Source organism: Drosophila guanche, unplaced genomic scaffold, assembly GCF_900245975.1.
Source record: "Drosophila guanche unplaced genomic scaffold, DGUA_6, whole genome shotgun sequence".
Lineage (NCBI taxonomy): Eukaryota > Metazoa > Arthropoda > Insecta > Diptera > Drosophilidae > Drosophila > Drosophila guanche.
This window is the reverse complement of record NW_022995744.1, coordinates 6,181,068-6,204,988: the sequence shown is the minus strand read 5'-3', so window position 1 is coordinate 6,204,988 and position 23,921 is coordinate 6,181,068. Positions and strand designations below refer to the sequence as shown.

At 43.9% G+C, this 23,921-nt stretch overlaps 2 protein-coding genes across 6 annotated transcripts in view; both read left to right on the top strand.

Annotated features, from left to right (window-relative positions):
- The first annotated feature begins 1,147 nt into the window (after positions 1-1,147).
- LOC117579476 (acidic repeat-containing protein) lies at positions 1,148-21,906 on the top strand. 4 transcript variants are annotated; one of them, XM_034265367.1, is made up of 9 exons: positions 1,149-1,281; positions 6,383-6,626; positions 6,901-7,074; positions 7,141-7,404; positions 7,840-7,941; positions 11,193-11,424; positions 12,138-12,804; positions 12,871-13,023; positions 21,897-21,906. In XM_034265367.1, exons 2-8 carry the CDS (start codon positions 6,398-6,400, stop codon positions 13,018-13,020), a joined length of 1,818 nt encoding a protein of 605 aa, XP_034121258.1. In that variant the 5' UTR covers positions 1,149-1,281; positions 6,383-6,397; the 3' UTR covers positions 13,021-13,023; positions 21,897-21,906. The 4 variants fall into 4 exon arrangements, with proteins under 4 accessions (XP_034121261.1, XP_034121258.1, XP_034121257.1 ...); XM_034265366.1 differs by lacking the exon at positions 21,897-21,906 and having other exon boundaries at positions 12,871-13,198; XM_034265368.1 differs by lacking the exons at positions 1,149-1,281; positions 21,897-21,906 and adding an exon at positions 1,408-1,540 and having other exon boundaries at positions 12,871-13,198.
- The window catches only part of LOC117579477 (zwei Ig domain protein zig-8), a 39,749-nt gene continuing 33,379 nt past the window's right edge, over positions 17,552-23,921 (top strand). For both annotated transcript variants that reach the window (XM_034265372.1, XM_034265371.1), the window contains exons 1-2: positions 17,552-17,676; positions 21,795-22,011. In XM_034265372.1, coding sequence (XP_034121263.1) covers positions 21,972-22,011 — 40 coding nt within the window. In that variant the 5' untranslated portion in view covers positions 17,552-17,676; positions 21,795-21,971. The remainder of the gene's footprint in view (positions 17,677-21,794; positions 22,012-23,921) is intronic.

Sequence of the window (23,921 nt, the reverse complement as noted above, 5' to 3'; positions counted from 1 at the left end):
GACATCGGCCACCAATTTTCATGGGAAAGCTCTGACTTTGACTTCGAGCAGTGCAGTGACTGTCAATTTTCTTCATCCCGGACATTGAAAATGAAACGTCAGTCAGGGCAAAATCATATTAACTACGAGCACATTTATCGCTGATTATATTTCTTCACACAACAAAAAGCTACACACATTTTCCACGCTCTTTTATTGCTATTTTGTGTGTGTGCATGATTGCGATTTCACTTTAATGTGTTGGTGGCTCAGAAATTAGCACTTGAGGAATGCCTGTGAACACACACACACACCTGTATCAATCTGCTAATATATATTTATGTAAATATGTAAATATATATCCATTTATAATATGCGAATGCGAACGGATCGAGGCCAGGAGGCGACTGCGGAATGGGGTTAGGGTGCGGAACGATGACTGGATAAAATCAATATAGCACTTTGCGATGAATTTCAGGTAGAAGTTGAAATATATTGTTGGAGTTGCTTCTGGCCAGAAGCGGGAGGAGCTAGCTACGAGCCAGAGGCATAGGGGAATATGTGAAGAATATTGCTAATGGACAGTAAATAAAGAATTGGGAATCATATATCGACTAGAATAGGCGCCATAAACTGATGTAATATAAGATAAATTTTCATAGAATAAGCTAATAAAATATCTATCCCATTTCTGTAGCTTTTCCTCCAGTTGTACTCCCATTAACTTCTTCCTTTAAATAGCACAAAACTCAAATAAAACCAAATTAACTTAATGGCTTACCATATCTAAATGAAATCAAGTAGGCTACAGCACTATTTCCTCATAGAGCAGTCCCTCCGTTCCCCCATTTATGGGGGGTCGCTCGGTCGTCTTAGATCATAATTTATGAGGCGCTCGAGAAGTCGTCAGAGCCGCTGACAAGCAGCTTACTGTTATAGCCGGCCCTGGCCGTTTAGTGTGCCAAATACTTTCCCAGAGTGGTCGACACCGCCTTCAAATGAATTGAAGAATCAAGTCAAGAGAGCGAGAAATGGAATTGAATTGGTAGGAGAAGCAAAAGCAATGAAATGTAACTGAAACGAGCTTCGGGCCGAGCCGGGCTGGGCTTTGCTTCGGGCCAAGCTTTGGTGGCGCCTCTGCACGGCAGTTGGTAAGCGGAGACCGGAGTCAGCGATCAGTTGAAGACGCTCAGTCGTGCGAGACAGTTGTGTGCGCGGCGGTGTGAAATTGAACGAGAAGCTCGAGCCCAGAATTCACAATCGAATCGGAGATATACTTCCCCTACATAGCGCCATAAACAGGTAAAGAGCTGCGACTGCGCTGCGACTGCGACTGAGCTGCGACTGCGGCAGAGCCGTTAAAAAAAAGAAAGTCTGTCCAAGAATCACGTAGTCGAGGGGGGGCCTCAAAACCATCCAAGAAGCGATCCAGCCACGACAGTCTTCATTCGCAACTCGAGGAGTGCGCAACGGTGCAAACTTAATCTGTTATCGGTTGTTATCGTGTGTGCTGTGTAGTCTATCGACTATCTAATAATTATCGCTTGTACTTAGAGTCAAGGTTAGCATTTGGATAAAAAATCACTGCCCTGCAATCCGAGAGGATACTCAGCAATTGGCAACTATTTTCTACACAATTTTGTTAGAACTTGGATAAAGAGAAACAGGAGAGGATTATCAGCGACTGTTGTTGAAAACCGTGATTTAATCACTGTGAAAACTGAGATGAAAATCAGCAGTGTGCCCTGTTCCATTCATTGTGTGAAACCCAAGTTGTTGGATGCAAAATTCTTTCGCGAGGAGAATGAGAAACGGGAAACTGGAATCGTCTCCCTCGAAACGTCCGAACGACCCACATAAAGCTTGGCCTTGTGCCGCACAGCAAACGTCTTCGGCAGGAACTTTTTAATTGATTTTCAACTACGAGCACAAAAAGCAACTTGCACTTGGAAGCGGACTCTTAGCTGGCGTTGGGTCATAAATTGTATCTGCAGCAATTTAGGAGGCACCATTCCCGACCCCCTCTCCTTCGCTTTTTATGTGCTCTATTTTCACATGTGAGCTGCTGCTGCTGCTGCTGCTGTTCTTGATGTTTGGGAGGTTGGTTCTCTGGTCAGCAGACAGCCGAACCCAAACCCAAAACCAAACCAAACCGAAAGAGAACCCAGTTGAGTAATCATCTCTCATGGCTCTCAGGTTTCTTCTTGCAAGCTGACCTACATACGGAACGACTCGAAGCAGTTAATTTAAGTGTTTCCTGGCCAGCTCAACAGCAGAAACGGCAGCAAGCAGCAGCCTGAACCAGTTCTCCAGCCAAGTTATAGTTTATACTGTTTACACTGCCCAGCACTTTGCTGCCAAAACAAAACACACTCAAGGCGGTTAGAGTCTGAGTCTGAGGGGTCCAGCAAGGACAGGCTATTAACAGTGCAATTCTCTGCTGTACACCATTCGCTGGAGAAATTTGAGTGGCCCACAACTCTCCTGCTCCAATTCATTTTCCACTTTTCCACACATTCTTCAACCGTTTTTTGTGTGTGTTTTCGCTTTGTTTCGAGTGTTGTACCTTAGAAATGGGTATACAAATATGGTCCAAGACTTTGCAACAAGCAGCGAACCATAGAGACGCTTGATGGCAGATCAATCTTTGTGTAAATAGCTTTAAAAATATTAGTTAAAAATTCCCGAACAGTTGATCTTCAAGGGTAATATTAGCGTCGAATTCCCATTCCTTCTATTTTCCGCTGTTGCTACCAAAAAGTTAGTTCATGACACAAAATGTTGAAGTTTATGCAGCTTGTCAGTCATGGCTAGACCCTGTCCCGTCCATTACCTTTCGCCTTGTGGGAGATGGGGGGTTGGGGGGTGGACTCCACTATCACAAAAGGCTGCTTAGTGGCTGTTCCGCCAGGTGACGCTGACGCGACGATAACAAAGTCCTAATTCATGTGACGTGCGAATGCATGCGAAAGAGAGCGCAAAGCGGGAACCCTGAGACTTTTGGCGTGTACAGTGGAGACTCTAACAAAATGAAACCCAGTCCCAAAAGGGCACTTGCTTCAATAGAAAATCTCTACAACATTTTGGTGTGGGGTTTTTTGGTGACTTTTTTTTCTATTTTACCACTTGGCTGGCATTGTCTTGGAAAATTAACTGCCACGCAGGAGCAGTTGCAGCTGCAGCTGCTGGAGGAGTTGCAGCATACGGCAGGCACTGCCTTCCCCTGGCAACATATGAGACAAAAAACGGAGACAATGGCTGCTGTGTGGTGACACCACATGTAAATCCTGTCTGCACGTGGCCTTTTGTGGGGCGGTGGCCCTGCATATTTATTGATATGACGCTGATAGGACAATGCGTTCCCAGAGGGTTAGGGTACCTCATCAAGTGGCAGCTGCCTCGCCTCAGGCATTGCCTTCAATAGATTCTCTCCCCCTCTAACTCGGAGTGGAGCTTAAGTAATTTTTGCTGCCACTGTGTGACGTGCAAGTGCACAGCAAACACTACACCGAACCAGTCATCCAGGCAGCCCTCTGTTAGAACCCCTCACGCCCCCTTGTATGACTATCATCTGGAGCTCCATCAGCATCACGCACATGAATATTAATGTAAAATGCACACACGGTTAGCTATGGGGCAGGGGCATTAAAATATACCTATAGTGGGAGCAGCGTTCCATATGAGTTAGTCCCCACAATAGACAACAAAAACAACAACAACAAGAAGAGGAGCAAAAAGATAAAGCAGCAGAGGCGGCAAATATAGAAGAAATATATGAAGAAGTATGAGCAGGAGAGAGCGAAAGAACAGAAAAAGTTGCTTGTCCCCACCCCCGCACTCTCTCGCTCTCTCTTGCATCTGGCATCTCTTTCTTCTACCACTCAAGCTTGTCAGAAGTTTTGCATTGCATTGTTGCTCTCCTGCTACCTCTCTTCACCGCTTTAACTCTTCCCATTCTTCCGACTCAAGCTCTTCCCACTCTTCTTGCTGCCCTTACTCCTCCCTCACCTCTTGCTCTTCTTTCCCTTCCTTGTTCGTTCTATTCTTGTTGCTGCGGCATGACGCGTGAAATGTTCAGAGTTCGTTGCGAAAAATGGTAGATAAAAGAGCGCATTGTATGGGTGCAGAGATGTGGTGGGGGGATCTAGGGTCGAGGGTAGCAGATACTGGAGGTGTCAAGGCAGCAGCAGCAGGAGACTTAGTGGGAAAAGTAAATGCAATTTCCCCAAGACTTCAATAGGCAGGAGTTTATAAGTACTTCGAAACAGTAGACGGACGGGGTGGAGAGGGAGAGAGGGTTGCACCGTACAGTGGATGCAACCAAAGTGATACCAAAACTTTATGAATATGCACGATAGTGTGTGTTATCTGTGTGTTCCTGTGTGTTTTGTTGGGTGGAAATTGAAAGTGGGGGAAAAACTATTTTGCGTCATTGAGCTAAAGGAATAAAAGTTTCACGGCTCCTTATCTTTAATCCGTATTAAAAGGATGCCACAAGAGTCTGATAAGTGGGTTTAAGAGTTCATAAATCAGTTCTAGTGCTAGTTAATAACAGTTTAGTTTCTTGTGGAGAATAGTCCCATTAATTCGAATTTTAAATTTGGACTTTTAACATACACGATGAGCTTCACTAACATGTTCAGCCATTAGTTTTCCATTACTAACTTCCATCCCTAGATATGCCCATCATTCATTTATCATCCGCAGCTATTTCCATCACTCCTTTGCTATTGATGACACCCACTGTAGTTGTGCTTAGTTTAACAAAACGCTTTGCCCAGGTTGTCTATCATCATATTTAGTCTAAGTCTTAGTCATTCTACCCCACCCAATCCCCCACTCCCACTTCCTGCTCTGCTCCCCCGCCTGCGGCATTGCTATTTAATAAACACCGCTCAAGAGCTTCGCTCCGTAAAACTTTTAATTAAGCAGCGCAAAGCAGTGCCCTAGTTGGTGGCGTGGCAGCTTCCATCTTCCATCTTCAATCTGGCAGTGTCTTGAGGCATTGGGACGCCATAAAACTGCGACTCGACAGCTTATCAGAGCTCCCAAAGTCATCGGCAAAGGCCCTAAGACCCGTTAACCAATCCCCCACTTGGAGTCGACTTGGAGGCTGCTGTCAGAAGTTGCGCTCTGTGGATGATGTTGCCGCTGCGTCTGCTGCTGCTGCTGCCTCTTGCAGTTGGTTGGGCAGTGGGTCACTGGGTTTTCACTTTAGTTTATGGCCACTTTGCCGTTTGCTTATCAGCTCTGGACTCGATTTACAGCAATCGTTTTAACCATTTTTCAATAAGCAACCGCGCGGCAACTACAGTTACTGCTGCAACAAATCGTTGGGCGGACGGGGCAGGCAAACAAGTTTTGGGGGAATGACGTCGCTTTCACTTGGCCAAGAGCTAAGGCCGCAACAGCCGCACTTGACACTGCGACAATGGTAGCAACAAAAGCAATCAGCAAGTGGAATGAGTCGAGGCGATTGATACCCAAAAGTTGGATCTTTTGGTGGCCTTACAATTGAAAAGCGTTTCAATTTTGGTTGAAATCTTGCTACCCTTTGTGGCAGGGTAACAATTGGTGTTGCTGCTGCTGTCGCTGCTGCTGCGGTTGTTGGTTATAGCCGCTGGCTGTTGGCCGTGCTGATTGTCATGACTAAAATGCCACCAAAAGCAACAGCAGCAGCAGCAACAATGGCCACAATGGAATTGTTCAAGCCGAAACGGGGTATACACTGCGTAGGTAAAGGACTTCCCCTGGCCATTCTTTATAGAGAAACGTAGCTGCTCCAACTGCTGTGCCAACCCATCACTGCCTTTACCTGCCCTGACACTGTGGCGGCTTCCTCAACGGCGCCTGAAGCTGCACAAAGAGGTGTTGTTGGTGCTGTTGCTGCTGTTACTATTGTTGTTGCTGCTGCCGCTGTGTGTCAAGTGCCAGCAAATGGACATGTGGACACTGCCGGCGGCTACTTTGAGGCGTAGCTCAAAAACATGTTTACATTCGCACTCCAACTTACACACAAAAACACACACACTGCACACACACTGCACACACACTCACAGAAAGAGAGAGACTCGCTTTTGTCTGCTTTCTTTGCGGGGCTTACTGGGTCTGGCTTATTGACTGAATGACTTTGCTGCTGGCCATCACCACTAACAACAAAAACTGTCGCTGTCGCTGTCGCTGGCTATCCGCTGGCCTGCCTCAGAGTTGACTTTGCCACTCACTAAATATGTAATTTTCGATGCCATGAAAAAGAAAGTGTTGTCCGTCCTCCTGCAACCAGTTAGTCGCCAAATTGGGGTCAACCGCAGCAAAAGTAAAAGTTCTCCATCCCCTCTCCGAAAAAACAAACTGATTTCTCATGACCAATCGCTCATCCCACTGTCCGTCCCTCTCCTTGCAGATCTGAACAAACAGAATGAAGTTCGTGATATTGCTGTGCGTGCTGAGTGCGCTGCTGCTGCAGATTGAGGCCTCGCCGGTGCAGCTGCTCTCCAGGAGCGAACGGGCAGTGGCACGCCAGCAGGCGGTCAACAATGATGTGGCCCCAGCCGCAGCGCCCGCCAGCGACGATGATGATGACGATGATGACGAAGATGACGATGATGATGAGCCGGATCTAGGAGATCTGATCGATGACGATGATGGTATGTAGAGGACAGACTTCAGTTTGTTTTTGTGTTGTAAGAAGTGCACGCACCCCACGCACTGAGCACCGAGCACCACCACCACCAACAAGACCCAGAAAAAACCACCACAAAAACCAGCACCACTCTGCAATCCAATGAATGAAGCACAATCTGCCACCTCTGCCACTCCATCGCATGTTGCATGTGCCATCGATGATGTGTTTGATCTTGCCCAGCTTTTTATTAACGACAATTTTTTGACTCTTCTGGTCCCTTCCCTTGGGTAACAAAGTTCTTTTGATTTCGGGACTTTCAGATGATGATGAGGAGGAGGACGATGACGATGAGGAGGAGGATGATACGCCACAGGGACAGGCAGCGCCAGCGGCCACAGCCAGCGATGATGATGAGGAGGATGACGATGATGATGATTATCTAGACAGGCTGTTCGATGATATCCTGGGAGGTGAGTTGCTCAGATTTTTTCCTCTCAAATAGAACCCTCATAATCTTCTCCCATCCCTCCCCCTAGATGATGATGATGAGGATGACGATGATGAGGTCGCACCCGCTGCCAGTGCCCAGCAGAGCTCAGTTGCCGCCTCACCAGCTCAGGCCTTGGAGGAAGTGGCTCCCGCTGCCGCCTCCTCGGTCAGCTCTGGCATCTCCGATGGCGTCGATCTGCCCGCCGAGTCTGGCAACGCTGTGGCGGATGCCGCCTCCGGCAATGCCTCTGACGATATTTCTGCGGCAGCTGCAGTAGCCCCGTCCACGGCCGCCTCCAGCAACAACGAAGGTGAACAAAATGTTTTTTACGATGAAGATGCACTTTTAGATGGTATTAGTGGTGGCACAACTAGTTTAAGTAGCACCAATGCAATTGACGAACAACAGAAACAAACAAACGCACAACTAGTACAGCAACTGCAACAGCAACACCTGCAGCAGCATGCCGCACAGTCTGCCGCAATCAGCCAAACATCATCGCAGCATCAGAACACTCTAACCAACAGTATCCATACAAACAATAATAATAATAATAATAACCAAATAGTCGCCGGGCCAGCGGCTCTGGGTAAGCCCGCACCGGGATCTGATCCTGGGGCTGTTGCTCCTGGCGGCGCCGACAGCAACGCTAACGACGACGACGACGACGAGTACGATGAGGACGATGAGGAAGATGATGATGATGATATTGATGATGGAGTCGATGAAATTGGTGAAATTGCAGGTTTAGCCGGCGGCGATGACGACGAGGAGGCCGACGATGATGAGGACGACGACGATGATGATATCATTGGGGACGATATCATTGAGGCCCGGCGCGAAGCACGTGAGTCCAAGCCCAAGTCAGCAACAGCCACAAAAACAGCCAAAGTCAAGAAATCTACAAGTCCCTCGAAGAAGACCAAAAAAGAGCTCAAGCATTAACAAAAAACAAACTAAAAACTAAACAATTGAAACCACAACTAAAGACAGGGACCAACCACTACAACAACAACAACAACGATCAACGATGAACGATTAACGATGACAATCGATAGCTCCCCCCAAGCAAGGAAAGTGAATTTCCAATATATTTCCCACTGGGGACTAGGACTCGATCCGGACAACAGATCTTTGCCTGCACTGACTACCCTCTACGCACCCACACGCAAATCCCTAGCAATCCCTAGCAAGCCCAAGTTAATTTCTATTTAATTTAAATCATGAGTTAAGCAAAAGAAACATCCCTGGAAAGGCGATGATTGAGAGTTTGGTGCTAGTCAAACTATCTGCAAAAAATGAAAGAACGCAAAATGCAAACTGCAAAATCTTTTCAAGCTGCACGCTGCACAATTGTCCACACACTTACTATCAAAAGTATACACCCATAACGCACCCTTTTGTTGAGTTATTTACGCACGGACTGTTATCACCTGACTAAGAATTGCAAGAGCAACTGTACCGCACCAAAAAACAAAACACAACAACAACTGCAACATGTTTAATGCCCAAGCACAAAAAATGGTTGGAAATGAGAAGACAAAGAAGATGATGATGATGATGTTAAAGAAGACAAAGATGAAGGAGAAAAAGAAGACGCTGATGATGATGATGAATCCCGAGAAGAAGCAGAGCAGCCTGAGTGGCCAGAAAGAGACAATCATTAGAGCTGCGCTCTCAGACTGCTTCTGCTCTCTTTCGCACTCTTAACCCCTGCCCAAAAAATCTATTATCTATCTCTCTCCCACACACACACACACACACACACTTATAGCTAAATTGATGTAAAACAGCAATAAGAATTGTTTACTTAGTGTAATTTATTTATTTTTAGTTGTAATTAAACACCATAATTTCTCAGATTCGGAATTAATTGTCATTACGTCAACCAACACACTCACACACATATCTATCTCTCTCTGTCTACCCTTTACCTATCTATCTATGTCTATCTCTCATGCACACACAAACACACACAAGCACTATCGCTATCTTGCTTTCACACATTTGGCTTACAATTGAACTATTTTTTGGAACGAAAGAAACAACAAAGAAATTGTAATATTTCTGGCTTTTCCTCTCTCTATCTCTTATTTCGGCTCGCATAATTTTCCAAAACGTAAATAACGCAAAATTCTTATGTAAAGTAAAAAATTAACAACAAAATTGTAGCTAAAAGTTGAACGCTTGAAAGGCAGCAGCGCGAGAAAAAATGTCACATAAAACATAAAAGAAGATCCCATAGAAAAATGTTAAACTTTGCGTTTTAGGTCCATTTAATTTGTAATTTATTATTTATTTATTTATTTATTTATTATTTATTGTAAAAAAAAGAAAACCCAAACAAAAACCACAAATCAAGCAAGAAGAAGAAGACGAAACACAACACGAAAAATTTGCTTAAATAAATTTGCGAAAATGAAATTCTATAATTGTATAATTATTTTGTGCGGAGTCCTTTCGGCGAGGAGAGAGTCCTTTCAAGCGTTACCTTAGGCGAGGATATCGGTGCTGTCACTGTCTCTTTCTCTACATGTTTCTCTAATTTTCTCTCTCACACACATCATTAGCTCTACTGCTGGCTGCTACGTCATTACTGTAATGTTCCGTACTATCTATTCTCCCCGTACTTATATCATCCATTCCATCCCGCTTATCTTCTGCTGTAACATTCGCTCTAATTAGTTCGACTCCCCGGCCCCAGCTCCTGGTGCATCTGCTCTCCCCTGTAATTTTGCAGCCCCACCATAAGCCTCGCCCCTGCCAATCGCATGGCCTTGCAGCAAACGCCCACACAATTATCTATTTTAGAATATGTCGCTTTAAATTTAACATTTTTGTGCTTCAATTAACAAACCCAGAAAAGGGCAAATGCTGCAACTAAAGTGGCTCCGCCAGAGTGTGGGCGAGTACATAACAGAATCACTGTTTTACGGGGGCAGACAGGCACGAAGCAGGGGTTGGGGCAGACCAGGGCTAACATGCAAAAAGTACATTAGTACCTCATCATGCCGAACGGTGGTCGAGTTTCCGATTATATCCGCCCGTGGAATGGCGGCGCGAGGGCTGATGGGCCTCAGTCACTGCCGCGGTTATGGGTCACTGCGATAAGACAGGGATAAAGTGTACCTAGAGGGGTGATAGATATTTCTGGAATAGCTACATGCTCTATTTGTGATGGTTAAATGTTGAAGAAATCACTTAAATGAAATGTGACCATCTCACCTTTGGCAGCAAAATCAAATTAACACCAGGAAAAGTTCGAAAATAAACCAAATCGAAGTAGATTAAATTAGAATCAATAAATATAATACTTCTATGCCTAAAAGTAGTGCAAATAACAAGCTACTAATTCTTAAACTTTAACTAAAAATAGAAACAATCTTCCTCTAATTCTCGCTGTCTTTAACTATAATTAAGGTCTGGCCAGGAATGTCTTTCCTTAAACACAAAATGTATGACAAATCACTCAATTAACAAATGATTAAGTAGCCCACGATTATTTTCCATTAAGCCAGGGCGATGAATTATTATCGGGGGAAAACTGCAATCAATCGCTGCTGCTGCGCCCATCCCTGACAAAGAGCTGTAATTATTTCTATCCGAATGGGGAGGTGGAGGACTGGCAGACCTGCTTCTGGCTTCAATGTCAATGTTTTTGTGTTTCTCTTTTTTGTACATTATTTGCTAATCCAACCCACACCATGCACACACACAGAGCCGAACAGAATAATCACTGTCCCTGTGCGTGGCTGTGTTTGTATCTGTGTGAGTTGCTGTGGTTAGAACCGAACATCAGCTTATGCCCACACACACAGATACTCACTCACACTGTCGCACTTGAATGTAATTAGAGGCTGCAAACATAATGAAAAGCCCACAACACACACACACACACACACACACCCAAACACACACCATCTCTGAAAAGGAAAAACCACAAAGCTTCCTCTACACAAACGACCTTTGTCCCCCACCCCCCGGCAGCACCTCCTTGCCCACAAATTGAACTTTGATTGTGTAAGCCGATCCGAACTAATGTGCATTCCTCTCCGTACCTGCCCCACCTTTGTGCCCCTTTCTACACTGTCCCTGCAGGTGACCTGAAGAACAACGTCATCGACATGTCTACGGATGCGTTCCAGGCGCGCCACAACCACTTCATCGATGCCATCTTCTCGCGCATCAATCGCATCGTATCCGATAACTATGATCCCTTTGTGGTGCGACTGGCCGGACGCTCGGCCACTCCCACCGCAGGCACTGCCACAACGGTGAAGGCCAGCAGCAACAAGCACAAAGGTTCCAAGGCCGGCGGACACAAGAAACTGTAAGTAGGGACCAGGCGGCAAAAGAAATACAAGCAATTTTCCCAATAAAAATTACTACCAAAAATAAACAAAGAAATTACACTAAAATTCGGTAGTTTTCAGACAGTTAAAAAAAAATAATATAAATTATTTTAAAAGTAATTTAATAACTATAAAAAATTAAATTTGAGAAACTGTAATTGGACAGGCAATGAAAATTAGCAAAGAAAATGTAATTCAATTTTTGCAGTTCTAATTTTATTTTAAAAGTTCACTATAAATCGTTAAACTTTGAGAAACTGTAAGTGGACTAACAAGAAAAATTACTTCTAAAAATAAACCAATAACTTAAATTAAATTTCGGCAGTTTTCGGACATTAAAAAAAATATTTAACAAGCAAATTTATAGCTTTTAATCTGTTAATTATTTGGATATTTATTTAGTAGTTCTGATTGTGATTTTTCGATTTTATTTATATTCTATAATCCATAAATCCATTAATTTTATTATGATGTTTATCTTTCAAATATTTATCTCCAAATATGACCCAAAAATTAAAAGAAGTCATTTCAAAAGTACTTAATGTTTCCGTGTCTGCTTCCGTTTAAGTACTTCAAGAAGTTTTAGTAGTAAACTCAATTTTCGATGATTTAAGGAACAATCTCTCGTTTGAGTGCACTCGCCAGAATCAGAGTGAATTGATGCAAATTTTGTGAAAATTTTCCATTGCAGCAAGAACACACGCTCCGAGCCAAGGGCCAACGGCAGCAACGGCAACAATCAGGCCAAGGAGGAGGATGCCGGCAAATTGCAGGAGCAATTGATGCAATTACAGTCGGAGCTGGCCATCAAAGCCATCGAAAAGAAGCCCAGTGCCTCGGACCAGGGAGCTGCCTCGTCTGCTTCTGCCCCGTCCACTGCCATTGCCAATGATTCCGATGCACCCAAAGCGGAAGTGCGCACAGTGTCCGGTGGCAAAAGCGGCCAAAAGAAGTCCACTGCGAACGGTGCCTCCACACAGAGCCACAAGCACAGCAACAACAGCAACAAGAAGACTGCAGTGAAATCTGGCAACTACAATCAACCGGCGGGTGCCAGCAAGGCCGGAGATGTCGAGAAGCTGCAGAAGGCCGAGGGCAGTCTCTCGGGACTGGCCTCCCTCAAGCGGGTGGGCAATGTGAAGGTGATCAGCGATGCGGAGGGACGCAACTCCACGATCAAGGCCAAGTTTACACTGGGTCCGTTGATCCTGCGGGTAGAGAAGTCCTTCAAGCGCGGCAGCGTGAGGAGCGTGAAGAGTGCCACGGCCAGGACCAACGAGATGATCGGACGCATCAAGTTCAGCGTGGTGGACGATCGGGCCACCCTCATGTCCATCAAGGTGCAACAGCCAAAGCAGGTGAGTCCCCTTTGATTGTCCTTTGTTCAATTAGCCTTTGACTCCTGCTGTCTGTTTCTGTTTCAGGTGGAAGTGGAGAGCAAGGACAATCACGATAGAACACGCGAATTGGTGTGGCGCCGCACGCCAAAAATTGCCAAATTGGTCAACGAGAAGCTCAAATTGGCAGCCGAATCGCTGTTTGCGCCGCAGGGCGTTGAGGTTGTGCGGCTCTAAAGGGTTCAAAGGATAATGTTTCCTACTCGTTTCAACTCTTCTTCTTCAGTTCTCTGCTAACTAAATTGTAGTCTACGCTTTAGTGTAATGTGCCTAATTTATTTATTTATTTAATTTATTTAAACTCGCTATTTATCGGCCCAACTATCGATAATAAATGCAACTCTGACTATGCAAACGTTTTGTATTAACTGCACTTGGTTTGGTTTGCAGATGATAGATTAAGGTAGCTCATTTAGTTAATATTTACTCAGTTGTTGGCCCCCCCTCTGTCCCTGACCGAACTGTACGAAATTAATTAAAATCCCCCCGAGCCGAGCACAAATTATATTTGTATAGCTCCCCAAAATGACAAACAATCTGCTTCAATTATTTCGTAATTATCTTTTTGTACCCCTCTCTATCCTGTCCATCTGCTCTTACCGATAACAACATGCAACTCTGTGTACATCTTGCCGCAACTGTACCTGATTTGCCATTTAGTCGAAGCCCCTTGCTAACCCATTAAACCCAATTTAGTTGGCAATTATCCAAGATCACCTGAAGGGGCATGCAACGTAAAAGGTAAACGATAAAAGGTACAAGGAATCTTGCACAGCAAAATGACTAAAAATATTGCCCCATACTGAAAATGCTTTCCTAGCAATTGCCCAATGTCCCCGCACCCTCACTCCTCTTTCCACCCTCCATTGACTGTAAATAAAGGTGAAGCAATGTCGCCCCCCAGTGGCAGTTCTTGGTCCCTCTGTCCCATCTCTCCGTATGTATCTGTGTCAGGTCGCTTGCAGTTTTCATTAATGTTGCAGGCTGCATGGGGGGCAGGCGTCCGTCCGGTTAGGGGCCGGGCAGACTGCAACAGGATTCTTCGAACAAAGTAAATATGAGTGCGTTGTATATTGTGTTGCAACCCAAGGCGGAAGGACATGCAATTTGTTGTTGTTTGCCTTTGTTGTTACACTAGCTGTAGCTCTCCCTCTCCCTCTCCCTCTCGCTCTCTGTCTCTAGCTATGGTTATGCCTGTCTCTGTCGCTCATCCTGCATGCTGTTTGTTTTTGTCTTGTTCTGTCAGACGGGGGACTGGATATGGGTATGGGGCTCGTTGCTGCTCTTTGTTGCACCTAAATTGACAACAATATCGTTTCATTTGCTCACTGAAGTGAACTCATCAGTGCCCCCAGACCTATATGACTATCCCATCCTGTAAATCTGTCCCTAACCCACCCAAGACACACACACACAAACACACACACTTTGGCACTCCATTTTTTGCCAGCTGGTGCTGCTGCTGCTGTTTGATTATATTGGCTGGCAGCAAGGACATCTACGGACAATGTGTGTTTGCGGACTTTAAGTTTAGACCGATTTTCGCTGCCGATTCCCAGCTGCTGATTGTTGATGCATGAACCCAGCCCTGCCCCAAAAACTTGCAACAATTTAAACAAATTCAATTGTCCAGGGATGGGGCAGCAAAACTCATTTGCACTTTTGCCTGCTGTTTCCCCCCGGCAGGCCCAGGCCCAAACCAAAAATAAAAACCGAATATACAACTGACAACAGCAGCAACAATAACAACAACTGACAACAACAACAAAAACAACAACAGCAGCAGAAAAATGTAACAATTTTTGCAACTGAATATTCTTGAGCTTAAAATTTGCATTTGTTATTACTTCGTCGGTTTTGCAGTTGCAATTGTTGAATATGCAACAATGGCCCGAGAACAGAGTCCAGTCCGACTAGCGGGCACCCAAACGCTCTGCTCTGCCCCTGCCCTGCCCTTGCAGCCCACAGGCTATAACTCGGTTACCAGATTTAATTCCAAGCCAGATCCTGATTGTAATACAAAGTGGGTGGAATGAACGCCGCACTGTTTAGTTTCGAGGAAAGAGAAGACAAGAACAGAAATAGAACATTTTCATAAATCATAAAATGTTCACTCAACAAATGAACTTCCCTTCCGCGTGGGTCGCTAAGCTGGCCAGCAACGCTCGTGCGGGGTGGAGTAGGGTGCAGGAAGCAGCGTAGAGCGGCAGCAAATGAAAGATGGATTGATGATGTATTGGCATTCATTGGTGGGACTTTGACTTGGGAGTACTTCCCCTTCACTTAAGCAGATCAATCATAGCCACTAGACTTTGAATTCGATTGAAAAAACAAAGAAGCACAACAAAGAAACACAAGTGGCTTTTGCTCTAAAAATAGACTGAAGCTAAAGAGTTTCAGGTACTTTAGAGTGAGGCTTATACGACGTTTAAAGTTCCCATAAGAGAATGGCTGAAAATATTAAAATGATATGCTTTCCCTGTTCCATAGAGCATTCCAAATTCTTTATCCATTTGCCTCGCTAAAGCACACAAAATTTCCTGCAACAATATTTTTCATGCAACTAAATTGAAAACTTTTGGCTCTCTGACATTCCATAAAGTTTCGAATGCCCAGGCAAAGGCTTTGCAGGGCGACTGGCGCTCATTAGACTGAATGAAGCCTGCTCTCACCTAGAACTTGACCCAACCAGCAACCCACCAGTCCTCCAACCACCCACCTATCCACCAACTAGAGCAGCAGTGACCTACGCCCGGAAAACCAATATACTCAGACGCCTCGAACAATATGTGTGTGGAAAGTTGATAGCTGGGCAAAAGGCTGCATGCGTGTGTGTGTCCGGCCTGATATAAGTTGTGTGGAAACTTTTCTGAAACAGTGTGTAGGAGTTCCAAGTGGAGGAAGCTGTGGACTCAAGGTCAGCGGGGGACGCACCAGTAATCGGCTTGTTTAATTAACTCACTAAGCTCCACCTGGATGAGGCATTAGCGGGTCTGTCGGAATAAGAATCTCTGATTGAAAGTGTCCTGGTGTCGCGGCTTGCCACAAAAGCGACAACTAATTGCCACATAATCAACAACAAAACCAGCGCCAGCAGGAGCAGCAGCAGCAGTGCCAGCCAGCCTCGAAGTAACCACAACAACAAGGGGGGGACAACTATTGGGTGGTGGGTCACACTGAGAGAAAAGGGATTCAAAAATCAATAAAATAATTGACTTCTCGTCCTAAATCGGCGCCTCTCTGCCATAATTATCGTAATTTTGCTGCTCTTTAAATACATTTTTAGCCAAGTGTATGAGGTATAGGGTGGTAGGAAGGAAGGGTAGCTGTAGGTTGCCCTGCCTATCGGATTTTGAGCATTTTCGCATTTTACCAACTCAATTTACGCTAATTACTGCCTTTCGCTTCAGCGATAACTGCTGTTAGCCCACACCCACAACACATAAACCTTCCTGGGGAGGCTGGGTATCTCTTATCTGGTTTTTGGGGTACGAATGGAAAGAGCGTTCAGGCCAGCACCCGTTGCCCATCTGCGGCAAATTTCCATACGCCATGTGAATTTATATTGTCATTAGCTCCTTTTTATGCAAACTTCTTTCCGTCTTTCAGCTCGCTGAGTGTACGTATTTTATTGAAATTTCTGCCTGCTGGCCACATTAATGAATTCGCCGTTTGAACAAAAAGAGCAGAAAGAGAGCATAAGAATGATTTAAAATTAAATATATTTGCAGTGGCATGCGCGCTCTTTGCCTCGGTTCTCTTTGGCACTGACCTAAAGGCATTCGTTTCGGTTGGGATAGAGTCGAAGGCAGTGATAATGAACCTTAAGATATTGCTGGTGATGTGAGGGATCTATATTTAGAAGGAAGATTTAAACACATTCAATACTCAATACTAAACCATTTTTCAATTCTATTAATTGTGTTCCAATTCCTATTAAAATAAAACTTGTCCAGGCCCGAGCACTACCCGTCAAAGGCTCGTCTTAAGTGCCTTACCATAAACATAAATTTCCTATTTCAACTGTGAAGAATATCATTAAATAAATTTGTATTAAGCGTCAAGCTATAATTCTGCACCATTAAGTATTTCCACCTGTCGCGACTAATATATTTATTAGCGATTGCCGAAACTATTTCCAAACATTTTATTGCTAGACCTTTAATGTTAGACCTTGAAAGAGAGCAGCCTAAATGAAAGAGCGCAGAAGAATACCAAAAGAGAGCGAACGCAAAACGTGGGGTATTTATAAAAAGGTGAGGAAAATGTTGTTTCACTTTCGTTTTTCTTTATTCATGCAAAAGAACGACAATCAAAGAGCAGCAAGCCTGCCACCTTTTCATGAATATGCCTTAGACAGATGCTTAGGATGGGACACAAAAGAGAAAGAAACATAAGAGAGAGAGAGAGAGCTACTTTGCTAGCCAACGTAAGAGAGCCAGTCCTTCTCCTCGCGGCGAATTCGGCAAGAGCTCAGTTTGGAGCTCGGCTCAGTATGGGCGCCTCGGCATGTACTCCCCTCCCAGCAACACGAAGCGACAGCCGAGGCATCTGCTCGCGCTGCTTGCTGATAAAGGCTCGTGCTCGTGTGTGTGCTCGGCCGCCCCCTCTTTCGGCTGGCGCCTTCTTCTGCCATGCTGCCGTGCTGCTGCCTTGGGCCTCCGCCATGGACGAGGGCCCCAAATCAGTTTCAGTTTTAACGCGACATTCGAAAGCGAACGCAGGCAAAGGCGGCGGCCCCACAACGCGATAATTATTGAGAATCACGAACCGAACGAAGCCAACTCCAACTTCTAGTCCAAGGAATTCCCCAACAAAAAAGTTTATGAAAATGTAATGCCAAAAAAAAAACGTGAGACGCGAAAGTATCCACCATCCAACAGTAGATGGGTGTGCATATACGTGTGTGCCTCAGTGTGTGTGTGTGACAGAGCAGGAAGGAGGCAAAAATTGTGTCGTAAATTTTGGAAAACGTGTGAAAACGCAGGAAAAGCCTCATTGCCTCATTGCCACATTTGCCGGCAGAGCTCCAAACAAAAAAACACAACAAATTGAATGACCTTTTGTCGCATTTGTCGCTGTTGTTGTTTCCCAGTTATTGTGGCTGTTATTTTTGTCGGGCAGTTAAGTTAAAAAGCATTCGGCACGCGAATACTTTATGGCATCGTCTCCAAAATATTATGTACGATTTCGTTTCGAAAGAAAAAACCCAAAAACTTGGTGCGTGTCAGCTGTGTGGCAGGCGACCAAATAGCAGAAGAGACCAGAGACCAAGTCGCAGCCAAACAAATTATAAAAGTGTTAAACGCCCACACAACGACCTCCAGCCCCGCCCCCTTGCTAGTCAACACCCCCAGCCCCCTCATTAGCATGCAGCAAATTAAGTTGTTTTATATTTAGACAAAAGAATGAGACAGCAAGAAGGAGCAGGAGAACCCCAAACACTCGCAAGAGCAGACCCCAAATATAAATTAACAAATTGGAACAACAAGAAAAACAAGAACCAAAACCAAATCTTTGATCTGTTTGCTGCCGCTACACCCCCAAAAATAACACGAAAAGCGCGCGTCAAAACAGAAATTGGTGGACGTCCCGTCCCAAATGGTATATCGAACATTAATATATTTACCCTCCCCCCGTCCAGTGTAATACAATATTTGCTCAACAGAGACGGAAAAAGAGTGTGACAAAAATTAATAGAAAACACATAAAATACTAAGGCAATGCACAGTGAGAAAAGAAAGTGTTTATGTTGGCTATGAATACGAATGATCTTAAGACCCATTATTTGGTTGCAAAAAGTGAATGAAAGAATGAGCAAGTGAAAGCATAAAGTTGTTTGAACGAACGATTGATTATTGATAACAGATCCTTGATATTTATTTTTAAAACAAAGTCTGTGCTGCTACTCTTTGCTCTTATCCATGCCAAAACTACATACCAACATTTCTCTCTCTCTCTCTCTGCTTAAGAGACCCACGTAAAGTGGAGGCAAATTTATGTTCTCGAGAGCCTGGAGGTCTGCTGCTGCCTGCCTGCCTGCCTCTGATGCTGTTTGCCGATCACATTGCGTATGCGCAATGCGTTAAAATAAAAGAACTACGAAGAATATATTATACAAAATATTTTCTGTGCCTGCCTTGTTTTGTTTCGACTGGCAACAAAAGGAAAAACTTTCACTGGCAAACTTTTCACACACACACGCACACATTCGGATGCTGCAGGAGAAAAAACACTTGGAGCAAAACGAATGAAAATAAGAACAGTGGAAATTGTCAAGTGTCAAGTGCTTTCAAGGCTTGCTTCTTTATCTTTATTTGTTTTACAGAAAATGCAGAGAAAGTGAAAAGACTGTTAAGAGACTTCTGGCTGGATGAAAAGTTTTTCTATTAAGCAGTTGCCACGTCTCATGGCTGAATTTGAGTGGCTCAAATGGGAATCAATGATCAATGAATGCGATTAGACTTTGTTTAGTTTTTGAATAGATTGAGTCTTATATTCGCATATTGTCTAAAAAATATTGGATTGAATACATTTTTATCTTTATTTGGTTCTATGATTATGCTCCTTACCATTTCCTTAATTATTGTTTATTCGTCTTTGTTCGTGGCAGCCAAAGCACCCAAACGAAAACCTTACTCAATAAAATATTCATACCCAAAGGAATTTACTGCCACACAATGGGCCAGAGCTAAGCAACAATGGGAATAGGGGGAAGAGAGCAGCTGCCGTGGGTGAACCCGGAACTTAAGTTGCTTCCTAATCAGAGATACTAAGCATTAGAGCAGAAGCACATACAGACACCAACACACACATTGCCTCAAGGACGAGGACAACAAAGTGCAGACGTTTACAATTAAGCAGAGAGAGAGAGAGAGGGAAAGGGAGAGCCTAGAGCAGCCTAGGGCAACGTTTAGCAGAGACAGAAAGACAGAGTGAGCGAGAGAGAGAGCTAAGAGTTGGACAGAGTAAGGAATAACAGGAGCAACAACTGCAACATTTGAGTGCGTTAACACTTTTGAGAGACATTGCTGACGTTGCTGGTGAGGAGAACTCTGGAAATGTGCCTCTGTCTTGGAAAGCTGCCACTCCAGCACTACTAATACTCCCCTACAGCCGGCTTCCCCCTCTCTAATTCCATTACGGAAGCAACAGTGACAAGTGGCTGGGGTCCTCGGGCAAGGAACCGGGCCCGGACCCGGACCCGGAGACCACTAGGCAATCTGTCAGCAGCAGCAACTTCTGATTGAAGCCACACAGGAGATGGGCCTTGGCATGGGACTCCAGAGAATCTACAGATTGGACTTTACCTCTGCAAACTCCCTCCTCCCCTCCCCCTCTCATTAGTTTTCCCCTCTCTCCAGAGGGGTAGTTTGGAATTAATTAAGTTTTAATTAATTTCACACAGCCGACGAGCAAGCGGCAGTTGAAAAACTCCACTGCTGGAAAAAGAATTTTTCCCAGAGGCGTGTGAAAATGGCGATTCCTCGGCAAATGTTTAACAAATTAGAAGCCAGGAAAATGGTAAAGTTAAACTAAAACTTTTTCCCCAGTTTTCCCCAGCTATCCAGAGGGGGGACAGAAAATTGATTGATGCCAATGTGGATGTTGGATGGCTGGATGGATAGAAATATCCAAAGACATAGTTAGAGGCGTGACAGGATACGGCTTGCTTTGTCCATTTTCCCATTTTCCTTTTTCCTTATTTTAGCTGCTCATAATTTTGTTTGCATTTATTTTCGGACACCAAAACCCAAGAACTCGGAAAACATGCGATCCAAGGACTCACTCATGAAATATGCAAGAGACACGACATGAACTGAAACCCCTCAAAACTCAGTCCAGTTTATGCATTAGCAATTATTAATTGTATGATAGAAGAAACTTTAGTTTTTGTGTGCAGAGACAAGAAACTATATTTTTGTGTGTGGGGCGTTGCCCCTGTAAAACCTTTTTTCTAAAAATGTGGTGTAAACTTTTCAGCCCCAGGGAATACTTGGAGTGTGAGCAAAATTAGGTGAAGGTGATAGGAAAATTCTTGCTGCTGGAAGGGCACTCAAAGATTTCAGAGATGTAAAAATAAGGCAGCAATCTGGCACACTTTTCAGCTCTGTTTGCATAATCAAGGACCCAAAATAATAGCCCCAAAAATTCTGAAAATTACTCACTCTTCAGTGGCCACTTCGAACGTTCACAGAATATTAAAAAAATATATATATAAAACCATAAACCCTATGCTAGCGAATACAATCCCTGCCATCGATAATTGTTGTTGCTTTTGGTTTTCTATTTTGTTTTTGTGTAGCCCTAAGCAGCTTTTGCTGGCTCCTTTTCAAACAGGAAATTGCATTTCCTGCCAAGAGTTACTTACAAATTTTCTGCTCGCAACAAAAGAGGCTACACTGCACATTCGATCAAAAAATCTGGCTTATCAGAACACAAAATTTAATCAATTTATGTGCCCATAACATGGCAAAATCCCCTGTTAAAGCTCAATGAAAATTCATTTTTGGGTGGGTTGCAAGCTAAAAGAGGAAAAAGAAAATTCCGGTCAGGAATTGTGAGGGCAGGGGAAACAAAATAAAAATATTTTCCGGCCTAGGACCAGGCCCTGCCAGCGAAAAGAGCAAAACACAATTGCAACGGCAACAAGGACACGGGGCATGGTGCATGGAAACGGCAGCATCGAGTGCAACAACAACGACAACAATGCAGCAACAAAAAACAACAACAGTTCAACAAACGAACGTTAAAGGATTAAATTGTCTGCCATTGATATTAAGTGTTTTAAATGTCATTGCAAGTGTTTAATTCACGAGCGGGAAACAGAGCAAAAAAGAGAGAGAGCGAAACGGCAGAACGGTCGAAGCGAAAGAGACAATGGGAGGTGCATCGCTCGGTAGTGTGCAAAAAAGAAACATAAAAACAATAAATTCCCGTATCTCCTCTAGAGATTTTGCCATAGATCAAAACCTGAACACAAAAACACAACAAAAGTGCGAATTGATAGCACCAAAAAGTAAAAGCATAAAGCAAAAGGAATAAAAGAAAAGAGAATTAAAGAAAAAGAGACTAGAAATAACAGAGACTAGCAAAAGAGAAGCCACTGCAAAAAGGGTCATCGCAACATGTTGACCCTGTGGACGGCGCTGTTCTGCTGCCTAACGGGTAAGTTGATCTTTTAAGTAATTTATTTATTTATTTAGAAAATTAGCTAAAGATTTAACACTACATTTTAGACGATTTCAAATGTATTCAATTTAGGATAAATCGCGTATTATTTTAGTTATACTCGTATTTCTACCCCTAGTTCTGGTATATATCTCCCTGCGATCAGCTTCCTATTTATATGAAATTTATACAGCAAATAAAAATAAATCCAAACCTACGCCTTAAAGACATCTGTGAAATTAAATTAAAGTTAATTGAAGCTGAGATTTCTTTGGGATTACTCTAAGAACAAGGCAACATAAACCACAGACACCTTTCCTACAGTTGTGCCACACACGCGTCACTCACGTTTGAAGAAGGAAAGTGGACATGGGGAAAGTGGAAATGGGCATGGCAATGGCAAAGCGCTCGCTCCTTCGCACATCCCATCTATCCCATATCCTGTTTAAGCATGCATAAGATTATCAGCAATATATGTATGTACATATGAGGATGAGTGTACTGAGGGTTGTTGCCACAAACACACACACTCCTCCTCAAGGTTATTATTGTTGCTCTGGAGCTGCCACAGCAATGAATCCTTTTAAAAACATTTGTGGTTCAGGCTGCGAAAATCCTGATTTATGTTTCTGCCTGCTGCGTTGTCCTTGCAGTCAGCAGTCCTCCTGTTCTGTTCTGCTATGTTTTGCTCTGTACCGTTCTCTTGCGTTCTGCTCGCAGCAGGAGCAGAAGGAGAGCAGAGAACAGAGAGGAGGAGAGAGACGGTGGGAGCCAAAGCAAACAAATGCGGTCGCTGGCTGACTCGCTTGGGGTCGCCTTTGGGGCATATCGCATAACAGCGACGGCAGGCGGTTGGCGGCTCCAATGAGGAATGTGGCAGGCCGGCTTGACAGGCCGAGGGTCGTGTTGTGTCACTGCACTTTAAATTTTAAACGCAGCCAAAGCACCGCATAACACAACAACTCACAAATTGCTCTCTCTCGGCGCTCTACACATAATTATGCATAATTGAAAAGTGTAATTATGATACTCTTTCTCTTTCCTTCTGTGACTTTATGAGCCGCAAACTGTAAGCTCAATCAAGCGAGCAGGCAACAGGCATAAGAAACAGCGAGGCAGACACCGCATCGCCACCAGCACCCGCCAACAATCCACTCAAGCGCAATGTTTATGACTCGCGAGTCCTTTTAATTGCCACCGCCTGCTGCAGCCTTGAGTGGGAGGCAAGAAACAGCACTGAAGGCTGCGTAGGGATATGGGTGGAGGAGTAGTGTCCTGCCACAGACAGACTTTGCTTTGAGTATCTGCCTAAGATTTCTTTGTCTAGTTGCTCGGCTGCTAAATGGCAAAAGAAAATTACATTTACATTCTCTTTCTACTCCCATTTCGAATATACACATTTCTGCTCATTAATTAAGCATTCGTAACCCATCTTTAAATTCATATTAAAAAGTGCAATCAAAGTCATTTTTAGTCTCAATTAACTATACGATTAATACAATTATTTAATGGCAATTATGCATAACTGAGCATTTATTCTTAATAGATTTAATTAGAATGAATATAAAATAATCATTTTTGTGTCCTTGTCTTCCAATTAATAAATAGCAAGAATTTTGATGTAGCCATAAATAATGCATTCATTTCTGTAATAAATGTTGAAATTATCTCTTAATAACTTTTATAAATTATAGAAAACTTATTTCTATCAGCAAGTTTCCCGTTAAGTAAAAAAGTTTAGTAATGTTCATGAGAAGTTTTCCCTTTTCTGTGCAAGAAGGCGGCAATAATTTACATCTTACAGAGCGATAATTTATCGGTGAGGTAATCAACGCTTTCTGTGTAAGCAAAAAGCGTTATCGAACGTGCAGCTACACTGACTCTCAGTCGTGTCCTTTACTTTGTAC

Coding starts and splice junctions, on each gene's coding strand:
- LOC117579476 (XM_034265367.1), top strand. CDS start 6,398: ATGAAGTTCGTGATATTGCTGTGCGTGCTGAGTGCGCTGCTGCTGCAG. Junction 6,627..6,900: donor TCTGATCGATGACGATGATG/GTATGTAGAGGA, acceptor TGGGTAACAAAG/TTCTTTTGATTTCGGGACTT. Junction 11,425..12,137: donor GCCGGCGGACACAAGAAACT/GTAAGTAGGGAC, acceptor TTTCCATTGCAG/CAAGAACACACGCTCCGAGC.